This window comes from Poromitra crassiceps, assembly GCF_964638095.1.
Source record: "Poromitra crassiceps genome assembly, chromosome: 14".
NCBI classification, from domain to species: Eukaryota; Metazoa; Chordata; class Actinopteri; order Beryciformes; family Melamphaidae; genus Poromitra; species Poromitra crassiceps.
In genome coordinates this window covers 42,989,299-43,015,147 of record NC_139633.1, presented here as the reverse complement: position 1 = coordinate 43,015,147, position 25,849 = coordinate 42,989,299, and the positions used below count along the sequence as shown (strand labels likewise).

General features: G+C 47.0%; 1 protein-coding gene across 1 annotated transcript in view; it reads right to left on the bottom strand.

Annotated features, from left to right (window-relative positions):
* The window catches only part of yipf3 (Yip1 domain family, member 3), a 37,043-nt gene extending 13,354 nt beyond the window's left edge, over window positions 1-23,689 (bottom strand). Inside the window, exons 1-7 of the mRNA XM_083650977.1 lie at window positions 23,460-23,689; window positions 21,096-21,308; window positions 17,714-17,820; window positions 8,182-8,227; window positions 7,835-7,927; window positions 6,963-7,094; window positions 1,754-1,867 (exon numbers count right to left, since the gene is read on the bottom strand). Coding sequence (XP_083507103.1) covers window positions 1,754-1,867; window positions 6,963-7,094; window positions 7,835-7,927; window positions 8,182-8,227; window positions 17,714-17,820; window positions 21,096-21,308; window positions 23,460-23,528 — 774 coding nt within the window. The 5' untranslated portion in view covers window positions 23,529-23,689. The remainder of the gene's footprint in view (window positions 1-1,753; window positions 1,868-6,962; window positions 7,095-7,834; window positions 7,928-8,181; window positions 8,228-17,713; window positions 17,821-21,095; window positions 21,309-23,459) is intronic.
* Window positions 23,690-25,849: the final 2,160 nt, after the last annotated feature.

Below are 25,849 nucleotides of genomic sequence, written 5' to 3'. Positions count from 1 at the left end.
TGTGCAGTCCCCAGCTGCTTCTTTTCACCTGACAGCGAGGAGTTTCACCAGCAGGCCGTAGCGGGTGGGAGGATCACAATATTCCCCCCAGTTCCCGAAACAGACTGACCAGGGGAGGCGCTAGTGCACCGACCAGGACACATACCCTTAATCCTGTTTCCCACCCGCAGACAGGGCCAATTGTGCCTGTATGGACATCTGACCAAGCTGGAGGCAACACGGGGGCTCGAACCTGTGACCCTCATGTTGGTATGCAGGGAACCTACTGCTAGACCCAGAGTCTATTTTTATTTGAAAAATAGACTCTGGGAACAGCCCTACCTTTTTTCCCGGCTTCCTGTACAGCGCGCCTCTCCTGCCACCGTCACTTCCTTTTCCGCGTCCGTGCTCCACTGTTTACAGTCTAAATAGCAACTTGCGCCGCGACTTTCCAGTCATTTTCAACTGTTGTTGTAACAGAAACAGAGGGGCTGATGGGAGTTGTAGACAGAAACAGAGGGGCTGATGGGAGTTGTAGTGACAGAAACAGAGGGGCTGATGGGGGTTGTAGTCATAGATATATATAAAGGCTAGATAGCTTACCCGCGCTGCCGGCCAATGGAGAGCGACGTCGTCGCATGGCGGCCATCTTGCTACAGGGAGCTACTAGGAGTTATGAGCATCTGTTGTTGGGTTAGTATAGCAACATCATATGATCATAACTCCTAGGGAAATGGATGAAACTGCATGAAACTTTGTGCCTGAATCCCTCTCATGGCATAGATGCTTCGGTTTAATTTTGGTGTAATTTGGAGCCCATCAAAAAAATAGTGTTTTTAGTGTTTTTTTTTGTTTTTTTTTGGTCTATCTCGGGAACGGAATATGCTTGTAATAAACCAAACCGTTTGTAAATCCGTCAAGATTTCAGCGAGTTATGAGTATTTTTGTCTGTGCAGGTCACCAGCTACCATAGAACGTACCAGAAAGGCACTGTAGCAAGATGACGGCCGTTCAACGACGCTGCTGACTCCGCCTTAAGCCATCTAGCCTTTATATATATCTATGGTTGTAGTGACAGAAACAGAGGGGCTGATGGGAGTTGTAGCGACAGAAACAGAGGGGCTGATGGGAGTTGTAGCGACAGAAACAGAGAGGCTGATGGGAGTTGTAGTGACAGAAACAGAGGGGCTGATGGGAGTTGTAGTGACAGAAACAGAGGGGCTGATGGGAGTTGTAGCGACAGAAACAGAGGGGCTGATGGGGGTTGTAGTGACAGAAACAGAGGGGCTGATGGGAGTTGTAGTGACAGAAACAGAGGGGCTGATGGGAGTTGTAGTGACAGAAACAGAGGGGCTGATGGGAGTTGTAGTGACAGAAACAGAGGGGCTGATGGGAGTTGTAGCGACAGAAACAGAGGGGCTGATGGGAGTTGTAGTAACTGAAACAGAGGGGCTGATGGGAGTTGTAGTAACTGAAACAGAGGGGCTGATGGGAGTTGTAGCGACAGAAACAGAGGGGCTGATGGGAGTTGTAGCGACAGAAACAGAGGGGCTGATGGGAGTTGTAGCGACAGAAACAGAGGGGCTGATGGGAGTTGTAGTGACAGAAACAGAGGGGCTGATGGGGGTTGTAGTGACAGAAACAGAGGGGCTGATGGGGGTTGTAGTGACAGAAACAGAGGGGCTGATGGGGGTTGTAGCGACAGAAACAGAGGGGCTGATGGGAGTTGTAGTGACAGAAACAGAGGGGCTGATGGGAGTTGTAGTTGTCTCACCATGCGCAGCGTGGACAGGCCGCCCACCACCAGCCACAGCATGTAGAACAGAGAGTGGAAGTGGATGTTGTAGGTGATGAAGAGAACCACGCAGTGACCAAACAGACCATAACCCTGAGGGAGAGACAGACAGACTAAATATTGGTAAATATTGGTATGTTATACTACCTTGTACAATGTGCTTTGGCAATAAAGCCTCTTTGTAGAGACAGAGACAGAGAGAGAGAGAGATTGAGAGAGAGAGACAGAGAGAGAGAGAGAGAGAGAGAGAGAGAAAGAAAGCACAGAGGCCAGGACTTTCTTTTTTACCTAACACAATAGTAACAACACTGCTCCCTGGACAAAGCTTACACAACACAGGTATTGTTTATATAGAGTCTATATGATCTCTGTTGTATAGTCACTCACTACTCACAACAACGCAATGCATGTCAATGGAGATACATCTCCAATATTTGTGTCGTGTGGAAGTGCAAAGTAAACAATGGTCTTTTATATCAATGTTCACTGAGGTCTGCTGGTTCTGGGTTGAAGGTCTGATGGAGCTCAAACCTTGTCTTTGTCTCTACAGAACTCCATGAATGGGACCAGAGTCACAGTCAGAACGAACGAAGTCAATTCTGCCCAACCAACTAAATGGCAGTAACTATTTTAATGTGTTTTAAAGGTCAAATTATATCCATACACGCTAAAGTCTGCAGCATGACCCTGTACCTGACCCCCTGGGGATCAATACAGTGTAATACAGAGTCTGCAGCATGACCCTGTACCTGACCCCCTGGGGATCAATACAGTGTAATACAGAGAGAGAGAGAGAGAGAGCCTGCAAGGGGGATTGGAGTAGGAGCAGGCCCGGCGTTAGGGGTGGGCCTGTCCGGGCCGGGCCCCCCCATTTAACAAACCATTAAAAAAAAAAAAAAATTGCTAAAAACATTTTTCCGTTTTTCTGTTTTAATGTTTAACATGGAATCTGGCTGTCATTAGGCATTGATTACCTGAATGCTATTGCTAACTGTTACTTTGAACATCCATTTGCAATGATTCTGGCTGGATATTAACTATTGTAAATTTGTCACAATGAATGCAATTTGTGCACAATGTGTAAATACATTTAATATTAATTGTTTAGGCCTAATTATTTGTAAAGTCACAACACATTAGAGATGTGTGTAGTTCTTCACAGATTTAGCCTCTTCATTTTGCTCTCAAATGCACCAGGTTGACGAATTTTACTTTAAAATGTACAAATTGAAAAAACGGTGGAGCTACTAGGAGTATTTTTATATAGCAATATTTAATGCGAAGTAAGATTCCAGGAGAGAGGGTATGGGCGGAGACCCATCTCCCACGCGTATAAACGCGCTCTATACTCACATAGGGATATCCTGCTACAACCCAAGACACCGGACCCTACCCCACCCAGAGTCACAGCCACCCTCCAGTACTCTCCCCTAGCCAAAGCCAATAAAATTAAACGCTGCTTGTTAAAACATTGGAGAGTGTTACAAGTACATGAAAGCTTCACCACACCACCCAGGATAGCCTTCACCAGGAACCAAAACATCAGGGACAGCCTGGTTAAAACGGTTCACACCCCCATCTCCACACAACCCACCATCGATTCCCGTCCTCCCCCTATAGGCCATTTTCCGTGTGGACACTGCTCTTGTTGCCCCCAAACTAACAAAACAAAATCCCTCTCGTTCCCAAATGGAGTTACCATCGACCTCAAGCACCTCACCACCTGCGCATCGCAGGGGGTAGTGTATGCTATCTCCTGTCCCTGCCCACGGTGGTACATTGGCAAGACTATTCGTCCGTTACGCACACGCGTAACGGAACATAAGAGTGCCATTCGTCGCAGAGACATGAAAGCCCCGTTGGTTGAACATTTTGTACAGCACAATCACGCTGATTCTGATCTCCGGTTCTGGGCACTTGACTTGGTGAAACCGCACCCAAGGGGCGGGGACCTGGATAGGAATCTATTACAGCGTGAAGCACGCTGGATCCATACACTCAACACTGTCAGCCCGCATGGACTTAATGAGGACCTTGACCTGGCGTGTTTTATTTAACTGTGTTGCATTCAGTCATGCTATTGTTATCCAGGCCCTGTATGTGGTGTTCAGCTGTCCCCCCTCCCCCTCCTCCCCCTCCCTCTCTTCCCCCCCCCCCCCCCCTTCTTCCCCCTTTTTCCTCCCTAGCCTATTCCTCCCTAGCCTATAACTTATAGCCTATATCCTATAGACTGCTGTCTTCTGCTGTAACCATTATTGTGTATTTATTATTATTACTTATGTATGTTGTTGCTATTCTCCGTCGCTTTAACAAGGCCCATCCTATACTGTGATGTCATAGCACTGCCCACCATACGTCATCCCAACTGACTGTTGCCACGTATTTTGCTTTATATACGCAGGTGCGGCGGCCGACGCCCAGCTAACATTGCCTGAGGAAGACCTACGTGGTTGAAACGCGTTGCGTTTTGTCTGCCCGTATAACTTTGAAGATATATTCTGATTTGTAACTGCCTGTACACAGATATTTTACTTCGCATTAAATATTGCTATATAAAAATACTCCTAGTAGCTCCACCGTTTTTTCAATTTGAATACTTTTGCCTTTTGAGCTGCTTGGGTCCACACTTTCATTGATTTCCCACACTTTAAAATGTACAAAATCTTCTTCCGGGGGAGAATCCCCCCGGACCCCCCTTGGGTAGCTTGGCCCCCCCAAGCTAGGGGCAGGCCCCCTCTGTAACTTGGGTCTGGAGCCGGGCCTGAGCAGGAGTGTGAATCAGAGTAGAGCCCGACCGATATATCGGTCCACCGATTTTATATATATGTTGGCCGATATTGCAGATTACTTATTTATAGACAGCATGTTGTGTATATTTGATATTTTTTCTTAACTCAAGTTATATTTTATATTTGTTCTATTTGTTTTTTTCTGTATTTCTAGTTATTTATAATTAAATTCCCAGTTCAGTTTACGGTTTCATTGCATTGATGTAATTTTGGACAATAAAGTTGATTGATAAGGTTGTAAAATATGCTGCCTACATTACATATCTCAAGTCATGTCAAGCCATATCTTTGTCAAGTGTTTGATATTTGAGGGATCATCGCAAAAAAAATTGTGTAATATAATGTGTATTATATAAGAATATCGACCGATATATCGATATCGGAAATGTTTTACTCCCTAATATCGGTATCGGCATCAGCCTCAAAAATCCAGTATCGGTCGGGGTCTAAAATCAGAGAGAGAGAGAGAGAGAGACTTCAGAGGTTACACAGCCTGCAGGGTGGATTGGAGTAGGAGTGTGAATCAGAATCAGCTTTATTGGCCAATGAATGAATGAATTTATTTGATAAATAAAAAAATACACCACAAGCATATAGTACAAAATCATTCATCAGGATGACACAAAAGAGTCGTCAAACTTATTTCCATTGTGGTCCCGACTCTCTCTCTCTCTCTCTCTCTCTCTCTCTCTCTCTCTCTCTCTCTCTCTCTCTCTCTCTCTCTCTCTCTCTCTCTCTCTCTCTCTCTCTCTCTCTCTCTCTCTCTCTCTCTCTCTCTCTCTCTCTCTCTCTCTCTCTCTCTCTCTCTCTCTCTCTCTCATCTCTCTCTCTCTCTCTCTCTCTCTCTCTCTCTCTCTCTCTCTCTCACTCACACACACACACACACTTTTGTCCAAAACTAGCTTTTTCCGCTAGTCCTCCTACAAATAATGTCTGGACTCAGTGGACTGTTCTGCACAAAACCTCTGTCAGAGTTTTTTGAAAGTCCACACCGACTTACATGACTTCCAAAGTTTGGGGGGACGAGCAAAACCTTTAAGCATGCTGATAAAGATCTAAAGGAAATGTGGAATGTGATGAAAGTAGCAGAAATGCAAAGGTTCTTCTCTGGGAAAGAAAAGAACATGGAAATATATAGTGGAGCTGCATGGTGGGGCGGGATGAACGTCTCGTCAGATCTGTCAAAATCTGCGTCCGAAAAATACTTGGAAGAGCTTCTCTGACATTTGAGGAAATGATGCAAAACACTGGTGACCGAAGTGAAGGCAGTGGTGAACTCAAGAGCGCTCACCTACTTGCATACGGACAGTCAGGATCCATCAGCGCTCACGCCAGCTCAGAACAACGCTGCCCTCTGATGGGACGAGGGGAGGAGGAGGTGTTCCACGGGAGAGATGGAAAAGTAAGATCATGTTCTGTTCGTCTACCCTCTAACACTCAGATAAGAAGACCTGTCCAGCTCTTGTATCGTCTGGAGTTGGAGTGATGAACATGCCATTGTTCATCGGCCCGGAGTTTGTTGCAGTTTATGTACAGTACGGTAGGTCAAGGCACCGCACCAGTGATGGAGAGGAGGAGCGTCTGTGTCAGGCCACTGATTGGAGGAGGAGCGTCTGTGTCAGGCCACTGATTGGAGGAGGAGCGTCTGTGTCAGGCCACTGATTGGAGGAGTGTCTGTGTCAGGCCACTGATTGGAGGAGGAGCGTCTGTGTCAGGCCACTGATTGGAGGAGGAGCGTCTGTGTCAGGCCACTGATTGGAGGAGGAGCGTCTGTGTCAGGCCACTGATTGGAGGAAGAGCGTCTGTGTCAGGCCACTGATTGGAGGAGGAGCGTCTGTGTCAGGCCACTGATTGGAGGAGGAGCGTCTGTGTCAGGCCACTGATTGGAGGAAGAGCGTCTGTGTCAGGCCACTGATTGGAGGAGGAGCGTCTGTGTCAGGCCACTGATTGGAGGAGCGTCTGTGTCAGGCCACTGATTGGAGGAAGAGCGTCTGTGTCAGGCCACTGATTGGAGGAGGAGCGTCTGTGTCAGGCCACTGATTGGAGGAGGAGCGTCTGTGTCAGGCCACTGATTGGAGGAGGAGCGTCTGTGTCAGGCCACTGATTGGAGGAGGAGCGTCTGTGTCAGGCCACTGAGCACAATCTGATTGCAATCTGATCACAGAAAACGCATGTTAACGGCAGGTGTAAATGGCCTCATCGTGCATTGGCGATGTCAAAGTAAAGGGTGGCGATTGGACGATCTGACTGAGGTCAAGATCGCGCAACTCTAGGTCACTGATTGCTACAAATGCCCCTCTCCTGTGTGTGCAGCAGGGGAGATTATTTTATTTTCCGGGTTTCTCAGGTCCCTAAAATAGACACGAGAGTCTAATGTGGACTGTAGTGCACTGACTCACCAGCAGGGACAGCATCTGCAGCATGGTGATCTGGGCGTTGACTAGGTAAGACAGGAAGTAGATGAAGGAGGAAACGCCGAGCCAGTAGCCAAAACACGTTCCAATGGCTGTTCCCATCAGAGTGCCCTCCCTCTGCAACACACGCATGCAGGCACACACACACAGGCACACATACACAGACACACAGACACACAGACACACACACACACACACACACACACGCAACATTACAGCACTGCCTTTTTCAGGCCCCCCTTTATGATACAGGAACCCCCCCGTCCCCCAATGTGCCGTAGCCTAGCATCTCAGTTGTGAATGAATTGCAATAATGATATATAAACTCTCAGTTGTTCAGTTTGTTTGATTGAAAAGAATAAATAAAATCAACTTCCCAAATTATTTCAGTGCTTTCTTATTTATTTCCTGTAAACATTCTTGAATATATTTTCACATTTCCCCCTCGACAAATGAGGACGCCCGGAACCGATTTCTCAACAGGCAGGCACAGTTTATTCGTATCACAAGTATAAAATATATCTGCGACGTCTTTTTGTGTGACTGGTGAGTCAGTTTACAAATACAACACTTCTTAGCAGCGCATCAAAGTAGTGGCATAAAAACTGTGACATACTGTAGGACTATTAAGTTCAGGTCACAGACACTCCATGCCAACTCCCTTGCCTTTTACACACAGTAGCCCCCAGAGGTGGAAAGTACTCAAGTACAACTACTCAAGTACAGTACAAGTACTTGAGTTAATTTTCACTAAAGTAACAGTATTTGTACTTGAGTAGGATTTGGCAGTACTCCTTCCACCTCTGGCAGCTCCTGTAACCTAGTTGAAGGCGTGTGGAAGGCGTGTTGAGTCTTACGATGACGGTTCCGGAGGTCTTCATGCCATGCAGCAGGATGGCCACCAGCGTGAACACCAGCATCATGGGACCATACAGCTCTCCTGCTATCTTCTGCAGAGGAAACACGCATACACACACACACACACACACACACACACGCGCACACACACACACGCGCGCACACGCACACACGCACACACACGCACACACATCCACACACGCGCGCACACGCACACACACACACACACGCACACACACATCCACGCACACAGTTAATAAGAAGTTAATAATGTCAAAATGTGTCTCCAGCTGGTGAGCAGTCTGCTCATGGTGGCCAGAGGGAGCAGACAGGAAGTGGATCCTACCTGAGGGAAGTTGATCATGCGGACAGGAAGCATCGACTCCAACAGTCTGGAGGGAGAGAATACACACGTTGGGAATGGACAGAGACAGTGTCTCAGGAGACAGGAGGACAGAGACAGTGGACAGAGACAGTGGACAGAGACAGTGTCTCAGGAGACAGTGGACAGAGACAGTGGACAGAGACAGTGGACAGAGACAGTGGACAGAGACAGTGGACAGAGACAGAGAGATATCAAAGTGAGACACCCCATCTTCCAGTCACTTCCTGTACCGGTGTGTTTTGCCCATACGATACATCGGCAATACGTCATTTTGTAGGCGGCACGTGGTCTCGCCCCCTTTTAGGGGGAAAACACAAGCCACTCGCCGTTGAAATAGCAGTATAAAAAAAAAGATATAAAGAAAATAACGGAAATAACAGAATTAATCTTGTTTATTAATAATGACACAAAGACATGACAATATATTACTACTCGGCCAGCCACAGAATGTGCAAGATACATCGGAAATAATATGACTTTGACCTTTGATCTAAACCATGGAACTCAGGACCCGTCTCTGACCTAGTTCCGGTGTCCGCCTGTTGCTAATTCAGCCTTCCGACATGAAATGCTGTTGCAGTGGAGCCCAGCGCCCAGCGTCGTTGTAGGCTACTGTACTGGGCTCAGGCTAGACTGTGTAACATGTGACATGAGTCACATGATTTTAGATGGGTCATATTTCCGGTCTCATCTGTAGCTCCAACAGTTTATGCAAATGTATGCATACTAAAAGCAAATTTATACTGACTGCGGAGTGTCCGGTGTCCGCGGTGTTCACGGCAAGACCGTTCTCTCCGCAGAGGCACATCTTTTATGGTAAATACGGTATCAGTGCAGCGTCTGCAGAGAGCGGAGAATCCCCCTCCAGGCTCCCGTTGTGTTTTTAGCAGGAATGCAAATGTCACATCAGTTCTTCCGTGTGTGATCCTGATTTATATCGGCGAATAATCAATCCTAGTGCAATTGTAGGCTATTTTCAGTTTGTTTTTAGCAAGTAAGTTTGTTGTCTTCTTGTTTTTGTACTTTGCATTTCATTTTTTCGATCTCAAATCAAGTTTTTATTGACGTAGTAAATTGTAGGCTATTCAGACTTTTTTCCCAAAAACACTGAGCCAAGGCAGCTTGTTTAAGATGGGAGGAATTATTTTCCCACCGCCATCCCCACTCTTTCCTTTCACCTATTTTTTGGCTTTCACAAATTTGTCCCGACGTTTCTTCCACTTTTGTTTGCAGATGTCAGGATCTGTTGACAAAACTCTACCAATTTCCCTCCACGAATTATTAGTAATCTGTAGGTCTTTGTAGTCTCGGGTGGATGAATCATACACATTTCTGTATGTCTGTACTTCTTCTGCCAGGCGATGCTCAAACCCGTTCATTTTGCACTGATTTTACCGGTCACTTGGTCAGTTTGTGGAGGCTTCTTCCCTATACAAACCATAACAAACATTAGCCAATCATAGCCTCGGAATTGACTGCACGAGTTCGCGGCGGAGGCTCCGCGGAGTTACATTTTTTGAGAGGAGTGCGGAGCTCCGTGCAGTCCCTCCACAGAGCCTGTGCGGAGCGCCGCGCTCGCCGCACAGAGCCTCCGCTCCACGAACACCGGACACTCCGCAGTTAGTATAAATTAGCTTTAAGGCATCTCACGCGACAGACAGACACTACCACCACAGAGCCCACTTAGCCCATTTGAACTAAGGCCATGTTTAGAAGACAACGGTCTCTGTATAAAAGGGCAAACTGTCGTTGCGTTCTCGCCTTTGATTTTGCGTTTATACACAGTGTTTGTGATAACGATTTGCGTGCAGACTGAAGCCGCAAGAAACTCAGAGCAGCGTCAAGTGAGCCAGAATAACACGTAAACTTCTGGTTAAAACCTTTACAATAATGGCAATTAAATAAACTAATAGCCTTATTTTGATGCATGTTGCAACCTTTTTGGGTGTGTGTGATCCGAAACAAGACAAGTAAAAGTCAATTTTAACCCCGTAGTGAGTCGACAGTTCTACCCAGTTATAAATTACTGTTTTTATTTGGAAGATAAAAACGCCTAGCTTTCTCTATTCTGTCTGTTTCTAACAGGCTTGATTTAGCTTTATAGGATTAAACTTTACATGAATTTCCCACGCGATAGAGTGACACAGAAGTCATGAATGGTGATAAACTGCTCCAGATTGGTCCATTATTACAGAATAAAAACCCAGTAAAGCCCCATCAAAAAGACCTGTTTTCTTTGCAGCACAATTGGGACTTGAGGAAATAAATCTGGCCGTTGAGTTGTCTTCAATTATTTAATGTGGGAGTGATTAATTAATATGCGTGACGTTAATAGCGGGCACTTAACGCAGATTATGTGTGTTTAGCAAATTCATTGTGCCTGTGCCATAAGGCTGTATTGGGCTAGTCCAGTGCTCCTATATTGTCTATCATTGTCTTCCATGGTGAAGGGGGGCTGTGTCGTCACCTGAATTGCTTTTCGTCACTTTACATGGTGACAGTGAGGGCGGTGTTATCACTTTACACGGTGACAGTGAGGGGCGGTGTTATCACTTTACACAGTGACAGTGAGGGGCGGTGTTATCACTTTACACAGTGACAGTGAGGGGCGGTGTTATCACTTTACACAGTGACAGTGAGGGGTGGTGTTATCACTTTACACAGTGACAGTGAGGGGCGGTGTTATCACTTTACACGGTGACAGTGAGGGGCGGTGTTATCACTTTACATGGTGACAGTGAGGGGCGGTGTTATCACTTTACACAGTGACAGTGAGGGGCGGTGTTATCACTTTACACAGTGACAGTGAGGGGTGGTGTTATCACTTTACATGGTGACAGTGAGGGGCGGTGTTATCACTTTACACGGTGACAGTGAGGGGCGGTGTTATCACTTTACATGGTGACAGTGAGGGGCGGTGTTATCACTTTACATGGTGACAGTGAGGGGCGGTGTTATCACTTTACACAGTGACAGTGAGGGGCGGTGTTATCACTTTACATGGTGACAGTGAGGGGCGGTGTTATCACTTTACACGGTGACAGTGAGGGGCGGTGTTATCACTTTACACAGTGACAGTGAGGGTGGTGTTATCACTTTACATGGTGACAGTGAGGGGCGGTGTTATCACTTTACACGGTGACAGTGAGGGGCGGTGTTATCACTTTACATGGTGACAGTGAGGGGCGGTGTTATCACTTTACACGGTGACAGTGAGGGGCGGTGTTATCACTTTACATGGTGACAGTGAGGGGCGGTGTTATCACTTTACACAGTGACAGTGAGGGGCGGTGTTATCACTTTACATGGTGACAGTGAGTGGCGGTGTTATCACTTTACATGGTGACAGTGAGGGGCGGTGTTATCACTTTACACAGTGACAGTGAGGGGCGGTGTTATCACTTTACATGGTGACAGTGAGGGGCGGTGTTATCACTTTACACAGTGACAGTGAGGGGCGGTGTTATCACTTTACATGGTGACAGTGAGGGGCGGTGTTATCACTTTACACGGTGACAGTGAGGGGCGGTGTTATCACTTTACACAGTGACAGTGAGGGCGGCGTTATCACTTTACATGGTGACAGTGAGGGCGGCGTTATCACTTTACACAGTGACAGTGAGGGGCGGTGTTATCACTTTACACGGTGACAGTGAGGGGCGGTGTTATCACTTTACACAGTGACAGTGAGGGGCGGTGTTATCACTTTACACAGTGACAGTGAGGGGTGGTGTTATCACTTTACATGGTGACAGTGAGGGGTGGTGTTATCACTTTACACAGTGACAGTGAGGGCGGCGTTATCACTTTACATGGTGACAGTGAGGGCGGCGTTATCACTTTACACAGTGACAGTGAGGGGCGGTGTTATCACTTTACACGGTGACAGTGAGGGGCGGTGTTATCACTTTACACAGTGACAGTGAGGGGCGGTGTTATCACTTTACACAGTGACAGTGAGGGGTGGTGTTATCACTTTACATGGTGACAGTGAGGGGCGGTGTTATCACTTTACACAGTGACAGTGAGGGGCGGTGTTATCACTTTACATGGTGACAGTGAGGGGCGGTGTTATCACTTTACACAGTGACAGTGAGGGGCGGTGTTATCACTTTACACAGTGACAGTGAGGGGCGGTGTTATCACTTTACACAGTGACAGTGAGGGGCGGTGTTATCACTTTACACAGTGACAGTGAGGGGTGGTGTTATCACTTTACACGGTGACAGTGAGTGGCGGTGTTATCACTTTACACAGTGACAGTGAGGGGCGGTGTTATCACTTTACACAGTGACAGTGAGGGGCGGTGTTATCACTTTACACAGTGACAGTGAGGGGCGGTGTTATCACTTTACACGGTGACAGTGAGGGGCGGTGTTATCACTTTACACAGTGACAGTGAGGGGTGGTGTTATCACTTTACACAGTGACAGTGAGGGGCGGTGTTATCACTTTACACGGTGACAGTGAGGGGTGGCGTTATCACTTTACACAGTGACAGTGAGGGGCGGTGTTATCACTTTACACAGTGACAGTGAGGGGCGGTGTTATCACTTTACACAGTGACAGTGAGGGGTGGTGTTATCACTTTACACAGTGACAGTGAGGGCGGTGTTATCACTTTACACGGTGACAGTGAGGGGTGGCGTTATCACTTTACACGGTGACAGTGAGGACGGTGTTATCACTTTACACAGTGACAGTGAGGGCGGTGTTATCACTTTACACAGTGACAGTGAGGGGTGGCGTTATCACTTTACACGGTGACAGTGAGGGCGGTGTTATCACTTTACACGGTGACAGTGAGGGCGGTGTTATCACTTTACATGGTGACAGTGAGGGGTGGTGTTATCACTTTACACGGTGACAGTGAGGGGTGGTGTTATCACTTTACACAGTGACAGTGATGGGCGGCGTTATCACTTTACACGGTGACAGTGAGGGGTGGCGTTATCAATTTACACAGTGACAGTGAGGGGTGGTGTTATCACTTTACACAGTGACAGTGAGGGGTGGCGTTATCACTTTACATGGTGACAGTGAGGGGTGGTGTTATCACTTTACATGGTGACAGTGAGGGGTGGTGTTATCACTTTACACGGTGACAGTGAGGGGTGGTGTTATCACTTTACACGGTGACAGTGAGGGGCGGCGTTATCACTTTACACGGTGACAGTGAGCGGCGGTGTTATCACTTTACACTGTGACAGTGAGGGGTGGTGTTATCACTTTACACTGTGACAGTGAGGGCGGCGTTATCACTTTACACGGTGACAGTGAGGGGTGGTGTTATCACTTTACGCGGTGACAGTGAGGGGCGGCGTTATCACTTTACACGGTGACAGTGAGGGGCGGCGTTATCACTTTACATGGTGACAGTGAGGGCGGCGTTATCACTTTACACAGTGACAGTGAGGGCGGCGTTATCACTTTACACGGTGACAGTGAGGGTGGTGTTATCACTTTACACGGTGACAGTGAGGGGCGGCGTTATCACTTTACACGGTGACAGTGAGGGTGGCGTGGTGACAGTGAGGGGCGGCGTTATCACTTTACATGGTGACAGTGAGGGGTGGTGTTATCACTTTACACGGTGACAGTGAGGGGCGGCGTTATCACTTTACACGGTGACAGTGAGGGGTGGTGTTATCACTTTACACAGTGACAGTGAGGGGCGGCGTTATCACTTTACACGGTGACAGTGAGGGGCGGCGTTATCACTTTACACAGTGACAGTGAGGGGTGGTGTTATCACTTTGCACGGTGACAGTGAGGGGCGGCGTTATCACCTTACACGGTGACAGTGAGGGCGGCGTTATCACTTTACACAGTGACAGTGAGGGGCGGCGTTATCACTTTACACAGTGACCGTGAGGGGCGGCGTTATCACTTTACACAGTGACAGTGAGGGGCGGCGTTATCACTTTACACAGTGACAGTGAGGGGCGGCGTTATCACTTTACACGGTGACAGTGAGGGCGGCGTTATCACTTTACACGGTGACAGTGAGGGGCGGCGTTATCACTTTACACGGTGACAGTGAGGGGCGGCGTTATCACTTTGCACGGTGACAGTGAGGGGCGGCGTTATCACTTTACACGGTGACAGTGAGGGGCGGCGTTATCACTTTACACAGTGACAGTGAGGGGCGGCGTTATCACTTTACACAGTGACAGTGAGGGGCGGCGTTCTCACTTTACACAGTGACAGTGAGGGGCGGCGTTATCACTTTACACGGTGACAGTGAGGGGCGGCGTTATCACTTTACACAGTGACAGTGAGGGGCGGCGTTATCACTTTACACAGTGACAGTGAGGGGCGGCGTTATCACTTTACACAGTGACAGTGAGGGGCGGCGTTATCACTTTACACGGTGACAGTGAGGGGCGGCGTTATCACTTTACACGGTGACAGTGAGGGCGGCGTTATCACTTTACACGGTGACAGTGAGGGGCGGCGTTATCACTTTGCACGGTGACAGTGAGGGGCGGCGTTATCACTTTACACGGTGACAGTGAGGGGCGGCGTTATCACTTTACACAGTGACAGTGAGGGGCGGCGTTATCACTTTACACGGTGACAGTGAGGGGCGGTGTTATCACTTTACACGGTGACAGTGAGGGGCGGTGTTATCACTTTACACAGTGACAGTGAGGGGTGGCGTTATCACTTTACACGGTGACAGTGAGGGGTGGTGTTATCACTTTACATGGTGACAGTGAGGGGTGGTGTTATCACTTTACACAGTGACAGTGAGGGGTGGTGTTATCACTTTACACGGTGACAGTGAGGGGTGGTGTTATCACTTTACATGGTGACAGTGAGGGGTGGTGTTATCACTTTACACAGTGACAGTGAGGGGTGGTGTTATCACTTTACACAGTGACAGTGAGGGGTGGTGTTATCACTTTACACAGTGACAGTGAGGGGTGGTGTTATCACTTTACACGGTGACAGTGAGGGGCGGCGTTATCACTTTATACGGTGACAGTGAGGGCGGCGTTATCACTTTACATGGTGACAGTGAGGGGCGGCGTTATCACTTTACACAGTGACAGTGAGGGGCGGTGTTATCACTTTACATGGTGACAGTGAGGGGCGGCGTTATCACTTTACACAGTGACAGTGAGGGGTGGTGTTATCACTTTACATGGTGACAGTGAGGGCGGCGTTATCACTTTACACAGTGACAGTGAGGGGCGGTGTTATCACTTTACATGGTGACAGTGAGGGCGGCGTTATCACTTTACACAGTGACAGTGAGGGGCGGCGTTATCACTTTATACGGTGACAGTGAGGGCGGCGTTATCACTTTACACGGTGACAGTGAGGGCAGTGTTATCACTTTACACAGTGACAGTGAGGGGCGGCGTTATCACTTTACAGAGTTCCACTCTGGGACCGGTTTTCACTTCTTTGCATGTTCAGGCCCCAAGAACGCTGTTCCTGTGTAACAGGAAGCCATTAACGCTAAAAAAGTTTGCCGTTTAATGCAGGAAGCGGTGCCATGTAAACAGGGCCCTAGGACACTGATGACATCATAGTTGCTTAAGTGACATCACTGATGACATCATCACTAATGACATCACAATTGTGACTGAACCACACCGCTGCCAACCACAACCACTAACTTAAAAATATGGACAGAGCTGTCCCATTGATTTTGGTCTCCCGTTTGGAGTTGAAGTGGTGGCCATCACCATCTTGATTTTACGTCAGCAGAGTGGGAGGGAATGGGTTGAGTCCTTACGCAGCTCACGTGAGATGGGGGTTTCCCAGAGCCGCAGCTCCGCCTGCTATTGGTCCATGATCTGTCAATCACCCCCTTTTCTATCATCTATTTTACTCCAAACGGGCGAGTTATATAAAGAATGACGCCCCTACAGTTGTTATGAAAAGGTGAAATTAGCTTTATAGACCAAAACCGTGTTTTGCCCCTAAATGGAAAGATGTTTAATCCTGTTACAAAGTCGGGCATTTTAACATGGCTACAGCCACAGACCCCCAAGTGGCCATTCGAGGAACTACAGCTTTTTCACTTCACTTCCGCATCATCAGAGGAAAGCCGGGGGGGGGGGGGGGGGGGGCACTGCCACAGACATACACCACCACCCACTTAGCCAATTTAGCAAAAACTTGGCACATTGGCAAATTGCTCAACTGTGATGTCACTCAGGCAGTTGTGATGTCACTCGAGTAATTGTGACGTAAATTATGAGCCAAAGGCGCACAGTTGCAGGATGGCGCATAATTGGAGAGTCGTTAGCGCAGTTAGTGGTTCCCAACCTTTTTTGGCTTGTGATCCCACTTTGACATCACAAAAGTCTAGGGACCCCAGATACTTTTGTGACAAATTGTGACTGATAGACAGACACCACCCACCCACTCATTTAATCAATTTGAACTAAGATTCAATTATCATTCAACATTTAAAATATGTTGCTCCCCATTCACCCCCACCCCCCCATGGGTACATCTTACCCATTCCCCTTCCCCATTCATACATCCTGCTCTCCCACTCTTCACCGCCCCCCGATTGGGGTAGTACCCGTAGTGCAGTTCCCGTTCCCATCCCCCTTGACATCACTGATGATATCACAATGAAAATGTTAAATATCGCTGTAGTTCCCCCCATGGGTGCATTTCTTTCAAAAAATTCTCGCACTGCACTCGGTCAGGTTCCCCTAAGCGCACTCCCTAAGTTTGAAGTCGAGCCGACCAACGGTTCTCGAGATACGCGAAGGACAGAGAGACAGACCCTGCTGCCATCATAGTATTGTATTGTAATGTAATTTGAGGCGTCCGAGTAGTGTAGCGGTAGATTCCCGCAGGTCGCAGGTTCGCACGCCCGTGCTACCTCCGGCTTGGTCGGGCGGGCATACAGGCACAATTGGCTGATGTCTGCGGGTGGGAAGCCAGATTGGGGGTATGTGTCCTGGTCGCTGCACTAGCACCTCTTCTGGTCGGTCGGGGCACCTGGTCGGAGTGGAAGTGAACTGGTGGGAATAGCGTGATCCTCCCACGTGCTACGTCCTGCCTGTCAGGTGAAAAGAAGCGACTGGCAACTGCGTCGGAGGAAGCATGGTGCTAGTCTACGGCTCTCCCCAGATCAGCAGAGGGTGGAGCAGCGACCGGGGCAGCAGGGGGACAAATTGGCCAAGTACAATTGGGGAGAAAATGGGGGGGGGGGGGGGGGGAATCAGAAAAATAATAATAAAAAAGGAGTGCTATAATTTAATTTATTTTAAGATGTTCAAATGTTATTAGGCAGACATTCTACACTGTGTTCAGACTCAACAGATAATGAAACAGCTGTGTTGACCCTGTAAACCTGTGGAGGCTCAATTTTATCTACACATAAAATTGATCAGGAATCGATAAACAATCGGTCCGATAAGCTGAATCGATAACGTCATGGTATCAATAAAATCTTTGATCAATACCCATCCCTCAGACAGACAGGTGTGTGTGTGTGTGTGTGTGTGTGTCCTACCTGCTGCGGACCTGTGCTGGCTCCACGTCAAAGTAGGGCCTCAGGATGTCGATGTTGGCGTACAGGTTGAACGCCTTGGAGGCCTGCCGCTTCCCTGCCTGCCACACCTACATACACACACACAAACACATACACACGTACACACAGGCACGCACACACACACGACAATTAATACTATCAATTAAAGAGTTAAAGGGGGACTTACCAGTCTCCTCTTGTCTCACTATACTCTTTGGCTGTGCTCAGCTCAGGATTTGTTTTCCGGAAATCGACGCCATGACAGTTTCCCCGCAGTTTCCCCAAAACATCACAAGACAAAGTTATGAGAGCTCCAAAATCTTTATAAATATCAACAACTAGCCAACGTTGGTGGCCTGTATGGAAACAGCGTTGCTCAAAATGGTTGAAAGTTATATCAATTTGGTCATTCAGTGGCGAACTAGAAATTGACTCCATTGACTCCCATGTAGTGTATGTAAGGATCGTTAAAAGAGCCTGGTGACGGGAGGCTCGTTATCGCAGCACAGCACAACAGTCAGGACAAACCCCCCGCTCTCAACACGCTCATGTAATCACAATGGGAGATTTCTCTACGTTATTCCCTTGTCCAGCTTGTCATATACACCGCCATGAACTCCCTTTTTAATTTTCGTTTCTCCCTTTTTCATGATTCTTGTCAAAAAGTGTAGTGCACCTCTGCTTTTCCTCTCGAGCGCAGAGCTGCTGCGGGGCGCAGAACATTCTGCCCCTCCCTCCTCCCAGACCCCAGCGGCTCAGGAGAAACAGCCTCCTGCAGGGGGCGCTCTGTAGCCCTCACAAAACAACAACAAACAAACACAAACAAAAATCGCTGGTGTGCGCCCAGGTGCCCCCCCCCCCTTTTCTGTACAATCAGTGTCTGAAATTGGGTACAGGATTGCGGGAATCCCGCATCTGTTTGCGCGAACCGCTGCATACGACTGGACAAGCCGCTTGTCACAGACGGGCAGAGCGTCAGTCAGTGCAGCGTCAGTGCAGCAGCCGAGTAGCCTATAAGTCGGAGGTGAGTGTCACTTCACCTGCCTTCTCCTCCCCGTCAAAAGTGAAGCAGGAAGATACATTTTAGGCTGTAGGCTGCTTTAGTTTAGTTTCCCTCTTTTTTTGTTTCTGTTTGACATCTGCTAGACTAGGTGCATGAGTGAAAAAGGGGCACAGAAGAGTCCTCCTCTCTCTCTTCTCTCTGCACAATCAAAGTGGTTGAGTGGTTCTCAATGTGGGGTCCGGTGACCACCAGTGGTCCTTGACAGGATTCCAGCATTCTCTGTTGTCTTTCAACCTAATATATATGGAAGTCTGGACAAAATCATTATCTAGGCTACATCATTTTTCTTTTTTAAATAGATTTGCATCTGAGAGACCAAATCTCATCATATGTGGGTCCATTGCCCCAATGTGAACTAAATTAGGGCTCCTTAGTATGAAATAGGTTGGGAATGATTTACAGCATCACAATGCCATTTCCTTCCTTTTATGATTATAGTGGCGTTTATTGATAGTATTGTGTTACATCACCACATGGCCATCTTGGTAGGAAAATAACAGGCGATTGTAATCAATTAACAGGTGATTAACAGGTCAAGTGACACAAACAGCCAATGAGCTGTGTGTATTGTAGCGCCATATTGGTAGGAAAATGCTTGTGACATAATGGGAATAGGCTTGGAGTTGCGAGGAACTGGGAAAGGGTACAGGGGGAGTAGGGGAGTTATTATCTTGAAATCCCATACTTCCGGGGTAGAAATTTCAAACTAATGTAATTTAAACAAGTAAATAGCCTGACTGATGCACGTTGGAGGAGAAAAAGGTGTTTCAACAAATGAAACAGCAAACGTATCAAAATACTCGATTTGATGTTAAGATTACATAAAATGGCTGTAAAGCATGACTCAAAATGTTTAACGTTACAATGAGGGTTTTATTTTTGAGAGCGCTAAAGCGGACAACCTACTTACTCTGGCTGACTTGATGGGCTGTGGGGTGCACTCGTGCATGAGAGATGCTTTTTTTTCTGCATATTCCGTCAAAGTAAAATAATTAACCGTTAAGAAAGTCGAATTTCAGGCTGTGGGAATCCCTGAATCTCTCACTGACTCATGCTGGAAAAGGGGCGGCAACTCAGGTGGATGAGAATCAGGGTTGGAAAATCATGGGTTGGACCACCGGCAAGATTTATATCGCCAGCGGGAGCAGAGCCGGCGCGTAAAAACCCACCTCACTTGCAGGGTTGCTCTATCGGCTAAACGGCCCGGCTTGGAAACCTTTAGACTGAAGAAAATGACACTAGTTTGAGGATATTAGTGGGATTTTTGACCAGTCTAAAAGGGGCTTCAGATATTTACCAGGTAATTACCAGGTATTTGGAACACGCTGAAGAAGGCCGTTAGGCTGAAACGTCCGTGTGTGTGCTGTACCTGGTGCTAAGCTGGAATAAACCATACGAAAGGACATTTTTGTGTGCTGGCTCTCTCTCTCCTACCAAATATCTCCTGTGCCGTGCACCGAAACTTTGAAAACACCGGTGAGTGTGCTCGCTGCTGGCTTATGCCAGTTTGTTTGAAAATTACCAGGTATTTACCTAACAATGGCCAGGTATTTACCCGGTAATAACGAGGTATTTAGCCGGTATTTACCAATTATTAACCCGACTAACTACCAGGTATTTAGGTGGTAATTAACGTTCAGCGTTGCTCATCGGGCGATCATTAATCGCTGTACTCTAAACTGCCCTTAAGACAGATACGTTTATTAAATTATTCAGAGCGAATTTGTAATACAGAAGATAAATTTTGAAATAGGAACTGTGCAAAATCTGCAAATGACCCTGAGGGAGGCTGCAAAATTAAGAGTCATTTGGAGTGTGTAGCCTGACTGAGCAGTGCGGGGATGGAGCATTGAAGAGAATAACGTTACCTGTATCCTATTATTTCCTGGCTGTCTCCCTACATTCAACATCGACACACGGACTTTAAGGGTGCTTTCTCACTGGCGCCCCGGCCGGTACCGTTCCTGAGCCCACTTGTCCCCAAATTGACCCCAGTTTCAGAACATTTGACGAGTGTGAACGTTGCGTACCGTTCCGTTCTGCGCCTGCGGAACCGTGACAGGATCCACTTGAAAAGGTGGTCTGCGGAGGCTTTGGCGTGCCCAGGCACGGAACACTTGCGAGTGTGAAAGCCAACCGTTCTGAACCACATAGACAACAAACGGGCGACGATAAACTCCAGGCATAGTTGATGATGCAAGTGCACTCTGTTCCGTTTCCGATCCTTTAGCCCCGCCCCTCATGTCTGACCCCGCCCCTCGTCTATCACCTCTTCCTTTAGCCCCGTCCCTCGTCTCTCACCTCATCGGCCACCTGGCGCCCCAGCTGGCCCTTTAACCCCGTCATGCCAAGGAACTCTCCGTCGCCCCCTGCGGGTTCCTCGGGGGCGGCGGCCTCCTCTGGCCCCTCCTCCTCCTCTGTCAGGCGCTGGTGCATCTCTCCCATGTCCTCGAAGCTGGAGCCAGACGTGTCATCCATGTTCTCCATGTCAATCACCGCAGAGCCTCCAGAGCCCTGACGACACACACACACACACACACACACGTTATGGAGAGGGTAGAACCTCTTTGTTTATGACATCACTGTTGTTTACATGATGACATCACTGTTGTTTACATGATGACATCACTGTTGTTTACATGATGACATCACTGTTGTTTACCCTGTCAATTGGTGTGGCGATGTCTAGTCTCTTAAAACAGACACGTTGGCTCCTGCAATTTGCAAACCTTCCCGCCTACCCGTCTGTACTTCCTGGAGGGGAAAGTTGGTCCAAATGGTCCATCATCTGCTCATTTCCACAATCGCCTGCCTGTTATGTTTACATGTGTCGTGATTGGTCCAATATCATCGAACTTCCTTCCGGTCTGAAGCGTCCACCCCCCCCCCCCTTCCTTTGGCCTTGTAATGATCTGAAGTGCAGACTACAGGTGGAAACTAGCCTTGTGCTAAATCTGGCATTTTTTACACTTGTATCATTTTATATGTTTCAACGTGTTCATTAATTATGCTTTGTCCCTCCCAAATAAACAAATAAAGTAAGACCGTAGTCTGGTTTGAGAGACGAGGTGATGTCAGGCTAGTTACATGTATCTTCATAGTTTTTGAGCTATATTGCCTTAAATCTTTTCTGCGCTGTTTTTTATTGACATTATTATTAGATCACCTTCCTGTACAGTCTGTTCTGCACGTGCTGCTGTGAGCATCTGAATATTTATCTGAACAGATTTGTTTTTACCAGGGATGCTGATGTTAGTTATTTTTTATACATCGGTATCGGTCCAATGAGCAAAATAACAGTCAGCAATATTAATAATGGTTATTATCAGTATTAAAGTACTATATTATAGTAGACAAAATCTTCATATTGAGAGGAAACAATGCTGTAAATCTATGATTTATGGGCTTTTCCAAATATTTTGCAAATAAAGACATTACTTTTTTCAAATTCAGTGTTTATGTGTGTTTTTCTGTATGTACAAAATTTGATTATCATAGAAACTTGTTTTTATTAGGGTGGGGGGAAATCTATACAGCATAGTATCGCAATATTTTGTGTGGCAATATATCATATCGCACGAATGCCAAGTATTGTGATCTTTCATTATACAAATTGTCAAGTGCATCATGCAACATCTACGACAGGTTTTTATGACAGTGTTGGTCAGTCTGTCTGCTTGGACAATCCCATTTTGCTGCAATAAAAATGATTAAAGTGAGATGAACAGACTGGAAGCTTAATGTCATTAGATAAAACAGATGTTGACAACGTTTTTTTTCTTTGGGGACATAATTTGCAGTTGAAAAAAGGTAATAAATCACAATATATATCTCAATATCGCAATACTCAATATATATCGCAATACTAACATATCTCAGTATCGCAATACTATCATATCGTGACGTACGCATCATGATAATATCATATCGTGGGGCATCTGGTGATTCCCACCCCTAGTTTTTATAGAGATCAACATAGGTAAATATCCTTATCGACCACAACAGCAGTGTTAATACGGTTATTGTATCGGCCAAACTCTTCATATCGGTGCATCCCTAGTTTTTAGTGGAAAAGTCTGAAGTGTCAAACCAGTCATGATACAGACTTAAAACATGGTTCAGAATGCAATAACGTTATTACACCATTACTCTTATTCTGCATGGACTAGTTAACATGTGAGTTAGCATGTCAGTTAACAGGTTAGCAGTTGCAGGGTTCCTTCCTAGACATTTTCTATTAAAACCTTCCATACATTTCCAGACCTTGATATGTTTTGAAGATGTCTGTTGTTGAATATGAGGCAGATATCTTGCTAACTAGGTCATACTCATATCACTGTATAGATGAAGATTGTTCTTCACAGCCACAAATATCAGAAGAAGTGAGATGATGATTGGCAGGGTTACTACTACACATTTTTTTCCAGGCAGTATGTTGTTGACTGCATATGATTTTGGTGCAGGCTATTTGATATAATGCATGCTGAGAGCACCCCTCTTATCTGAACTATAACGTTACAATAACATCAAAGCTAGAATTATGAACCCCAGCCTTTACAGACCCACCTCCCCCTGCATCCCAAAACTATCCAAGAAGACCCGGAAAAGATCGAATACTTTCCACAACTGCGTAGGAACCCTGCAGTTAGCATGTTAGCTAGCTACCTGGATGAGGTTGTCATCAAAGCCTCCCCACGGTTCCGTGTTCGTGTTTGTGCTCCCGGGGGCAGCCATGTTGACACACAGAAGAGCGGAGAGAGAGAGAGAGAGAGAGAGAGAGGCAGGTTAGATCAGGGTCTCTCTCTCAGCCTCTGAGCAGAAAGCACTGTGCAGGAAGATGTGTCTCCGTCTGACCCGATCTGTTAAATAAGGTTCTGACACAAGACTGCTCCACGCAGAACGGCGCAATGACGTCATTCGCATTGAGTCGACGTGGAATCTTTTTTTTTTTCCTTCTTCTTCTTCTTTTTTTTGGCCAATTGCAATACCACCTTTAAGGTGCATACCGCCACCTACTGTACCGGACGGAGTATGTAGAACAGGATCAAGTTTAGATTAGTATTTTTTTTTTATACTAGAAATCCTAGCGTGGAGACTCTGGAGAGTGCCCGTGACATCACAGTTGAAGTGCGCCATCTGCCCTTCAATCTCAGTTGCTCGTGTGACATCACTGATGACATCACAAGTGCTCGAGTGACATCACAGTTGAACAACTGTGCGATCTCTCCAATTGACATTACAGCCATTGTGCGACTGTGTGCCATCGGTTCTCCATTTATAGTATTAAGAGTTGCTCGAGTGACATCACTGAGGACATCAGAACTGCCTGAGTGACATCACGGTTGGGCAATTGTGCACCGCACCAACTTTTGCCCAGGAAGTGATGATGTCACTTCCATCACTTTCGTGACACAAAACGTGACTTACACTGCTACCCACCTCATTGACTATGTCACTTCCATCACTTTCGTGACTGACAGGCAGACACCGCCCACTTATCAGAATCAGATGAGAATCAGAATCACTTTGATTGCCACAATATGCAAGATTACGAGAAATTTGTCTTATTGTCAGTATGCAGCATAGTGGTTATAATAATGTTCAGCGATAAATAAATAGGAAAAAGACAATCACAATGTTGCAAGTGCAGTCCAATATATACAATATATACATGAGTGGAGGAGTGAGAGTGTTCAGTAGGCATTAAATATGAATTTACATTGAATTTACATGAATTTACAGTCCAAGTTAAATAGGCAGTGAATTTAGGCTACATTAATTTACAGTGGAGTTAAATAGGCATTCAATTAAATACGAGTTACAGTCTGAGCGGTGCATGATGTAGTGGACAAGAGTAATCTAATCTAATGGTGTAAAGTTCTGGTCAGTGGCGCCGGAACAAGTTTGCAATTAGGGAGACAAAAGCAGGAAGGGAGTCTTGCCGGCGCAAAAAAACATGACGTTTTTTGGGACGTTTGGATGATTTTTAACCATATTTAGAGGAATATCTCATTTTAAATTAACATTAGGATTATACTGTAGTGATTATTCAGTATTTTCTCCTTTTCTCACTCACTTGGTGACCTGCTCTCCCTTTAGGTCGTTTTACAATTACACTACAACAGACAGCAACACAGGCAGAAACACCTGCTTCCGGCGCCCGTGGTTCTGGTAGGAGAAGCACTAATACTTCAAGTAATGAGTGAAGTCCAGCTGCTGTAGCTGCGAGTGACGTTTGATGGGGGGGCTCATGTCAGTGGGCGGGGGTTCAGCTGAGTTCAGGAGGAGGTAATGGGGTTTGTGGGGGGTGTTGGTAGGGTTCTTGGTGGAAGGGGCCTTGTTGGTGAGGCCGATGGCAGTTGGGAAGAAGCTGTTCTTGTGGTGAGAGGTTCTGGTCTTGACTGACCTCAGTCTCTTTCTTGCCGAGGGGGAGTGTTTTGAAGAGTTTGTGGCCAGGGTGGGAGGGGTCAGCCATGATCTTACAAGACCGCTTCAGTGTCCTGGCAGAATGCAGGTCCTGAAGGGAAGGCAGGTTGCATCTGATCACCATCTCAGCACAGCAGATGATGCGCTGCAGTCTGTTAATTTCCTTGAGAGTGGCAGCAGTGTACCAGACGGTGATGGAGGAGGTGAGGATGGACTCAACGTTGGATGTGTAGAAGTGCACCATTGTGGCCTTTGGCACTTTTAATTTCTTCAGCTGCAAGTACATCCTCTGCTGTGCCTTCTTGGTGAGAGCTCTGATGTTCAGCTCCCATTTTAGGTCCTGGCTGATGATGGATCCCAGGAAGCGGAAGGACTCCACAGTGTTGACTGGGGAGTCACCCAGGGTGATGGGAGAAGGTGGGGCTGTGTTCCTCCTGTAATCCACAATCATCTCCACTGTCGTTTGAGCATTTAACACCGGGTTTTGACTGCACCAGTACCCTGGTCAACCTCCTGCCAATTCAGACTCATCTCCGTCTGTGGTGAGCCCTATGAGGGTGGTATCATCCGTGAACTTCAGGAGCTTGACGGACTGGTGACTGGAGGTGCAGCTATTGGTGTGAAGAAGT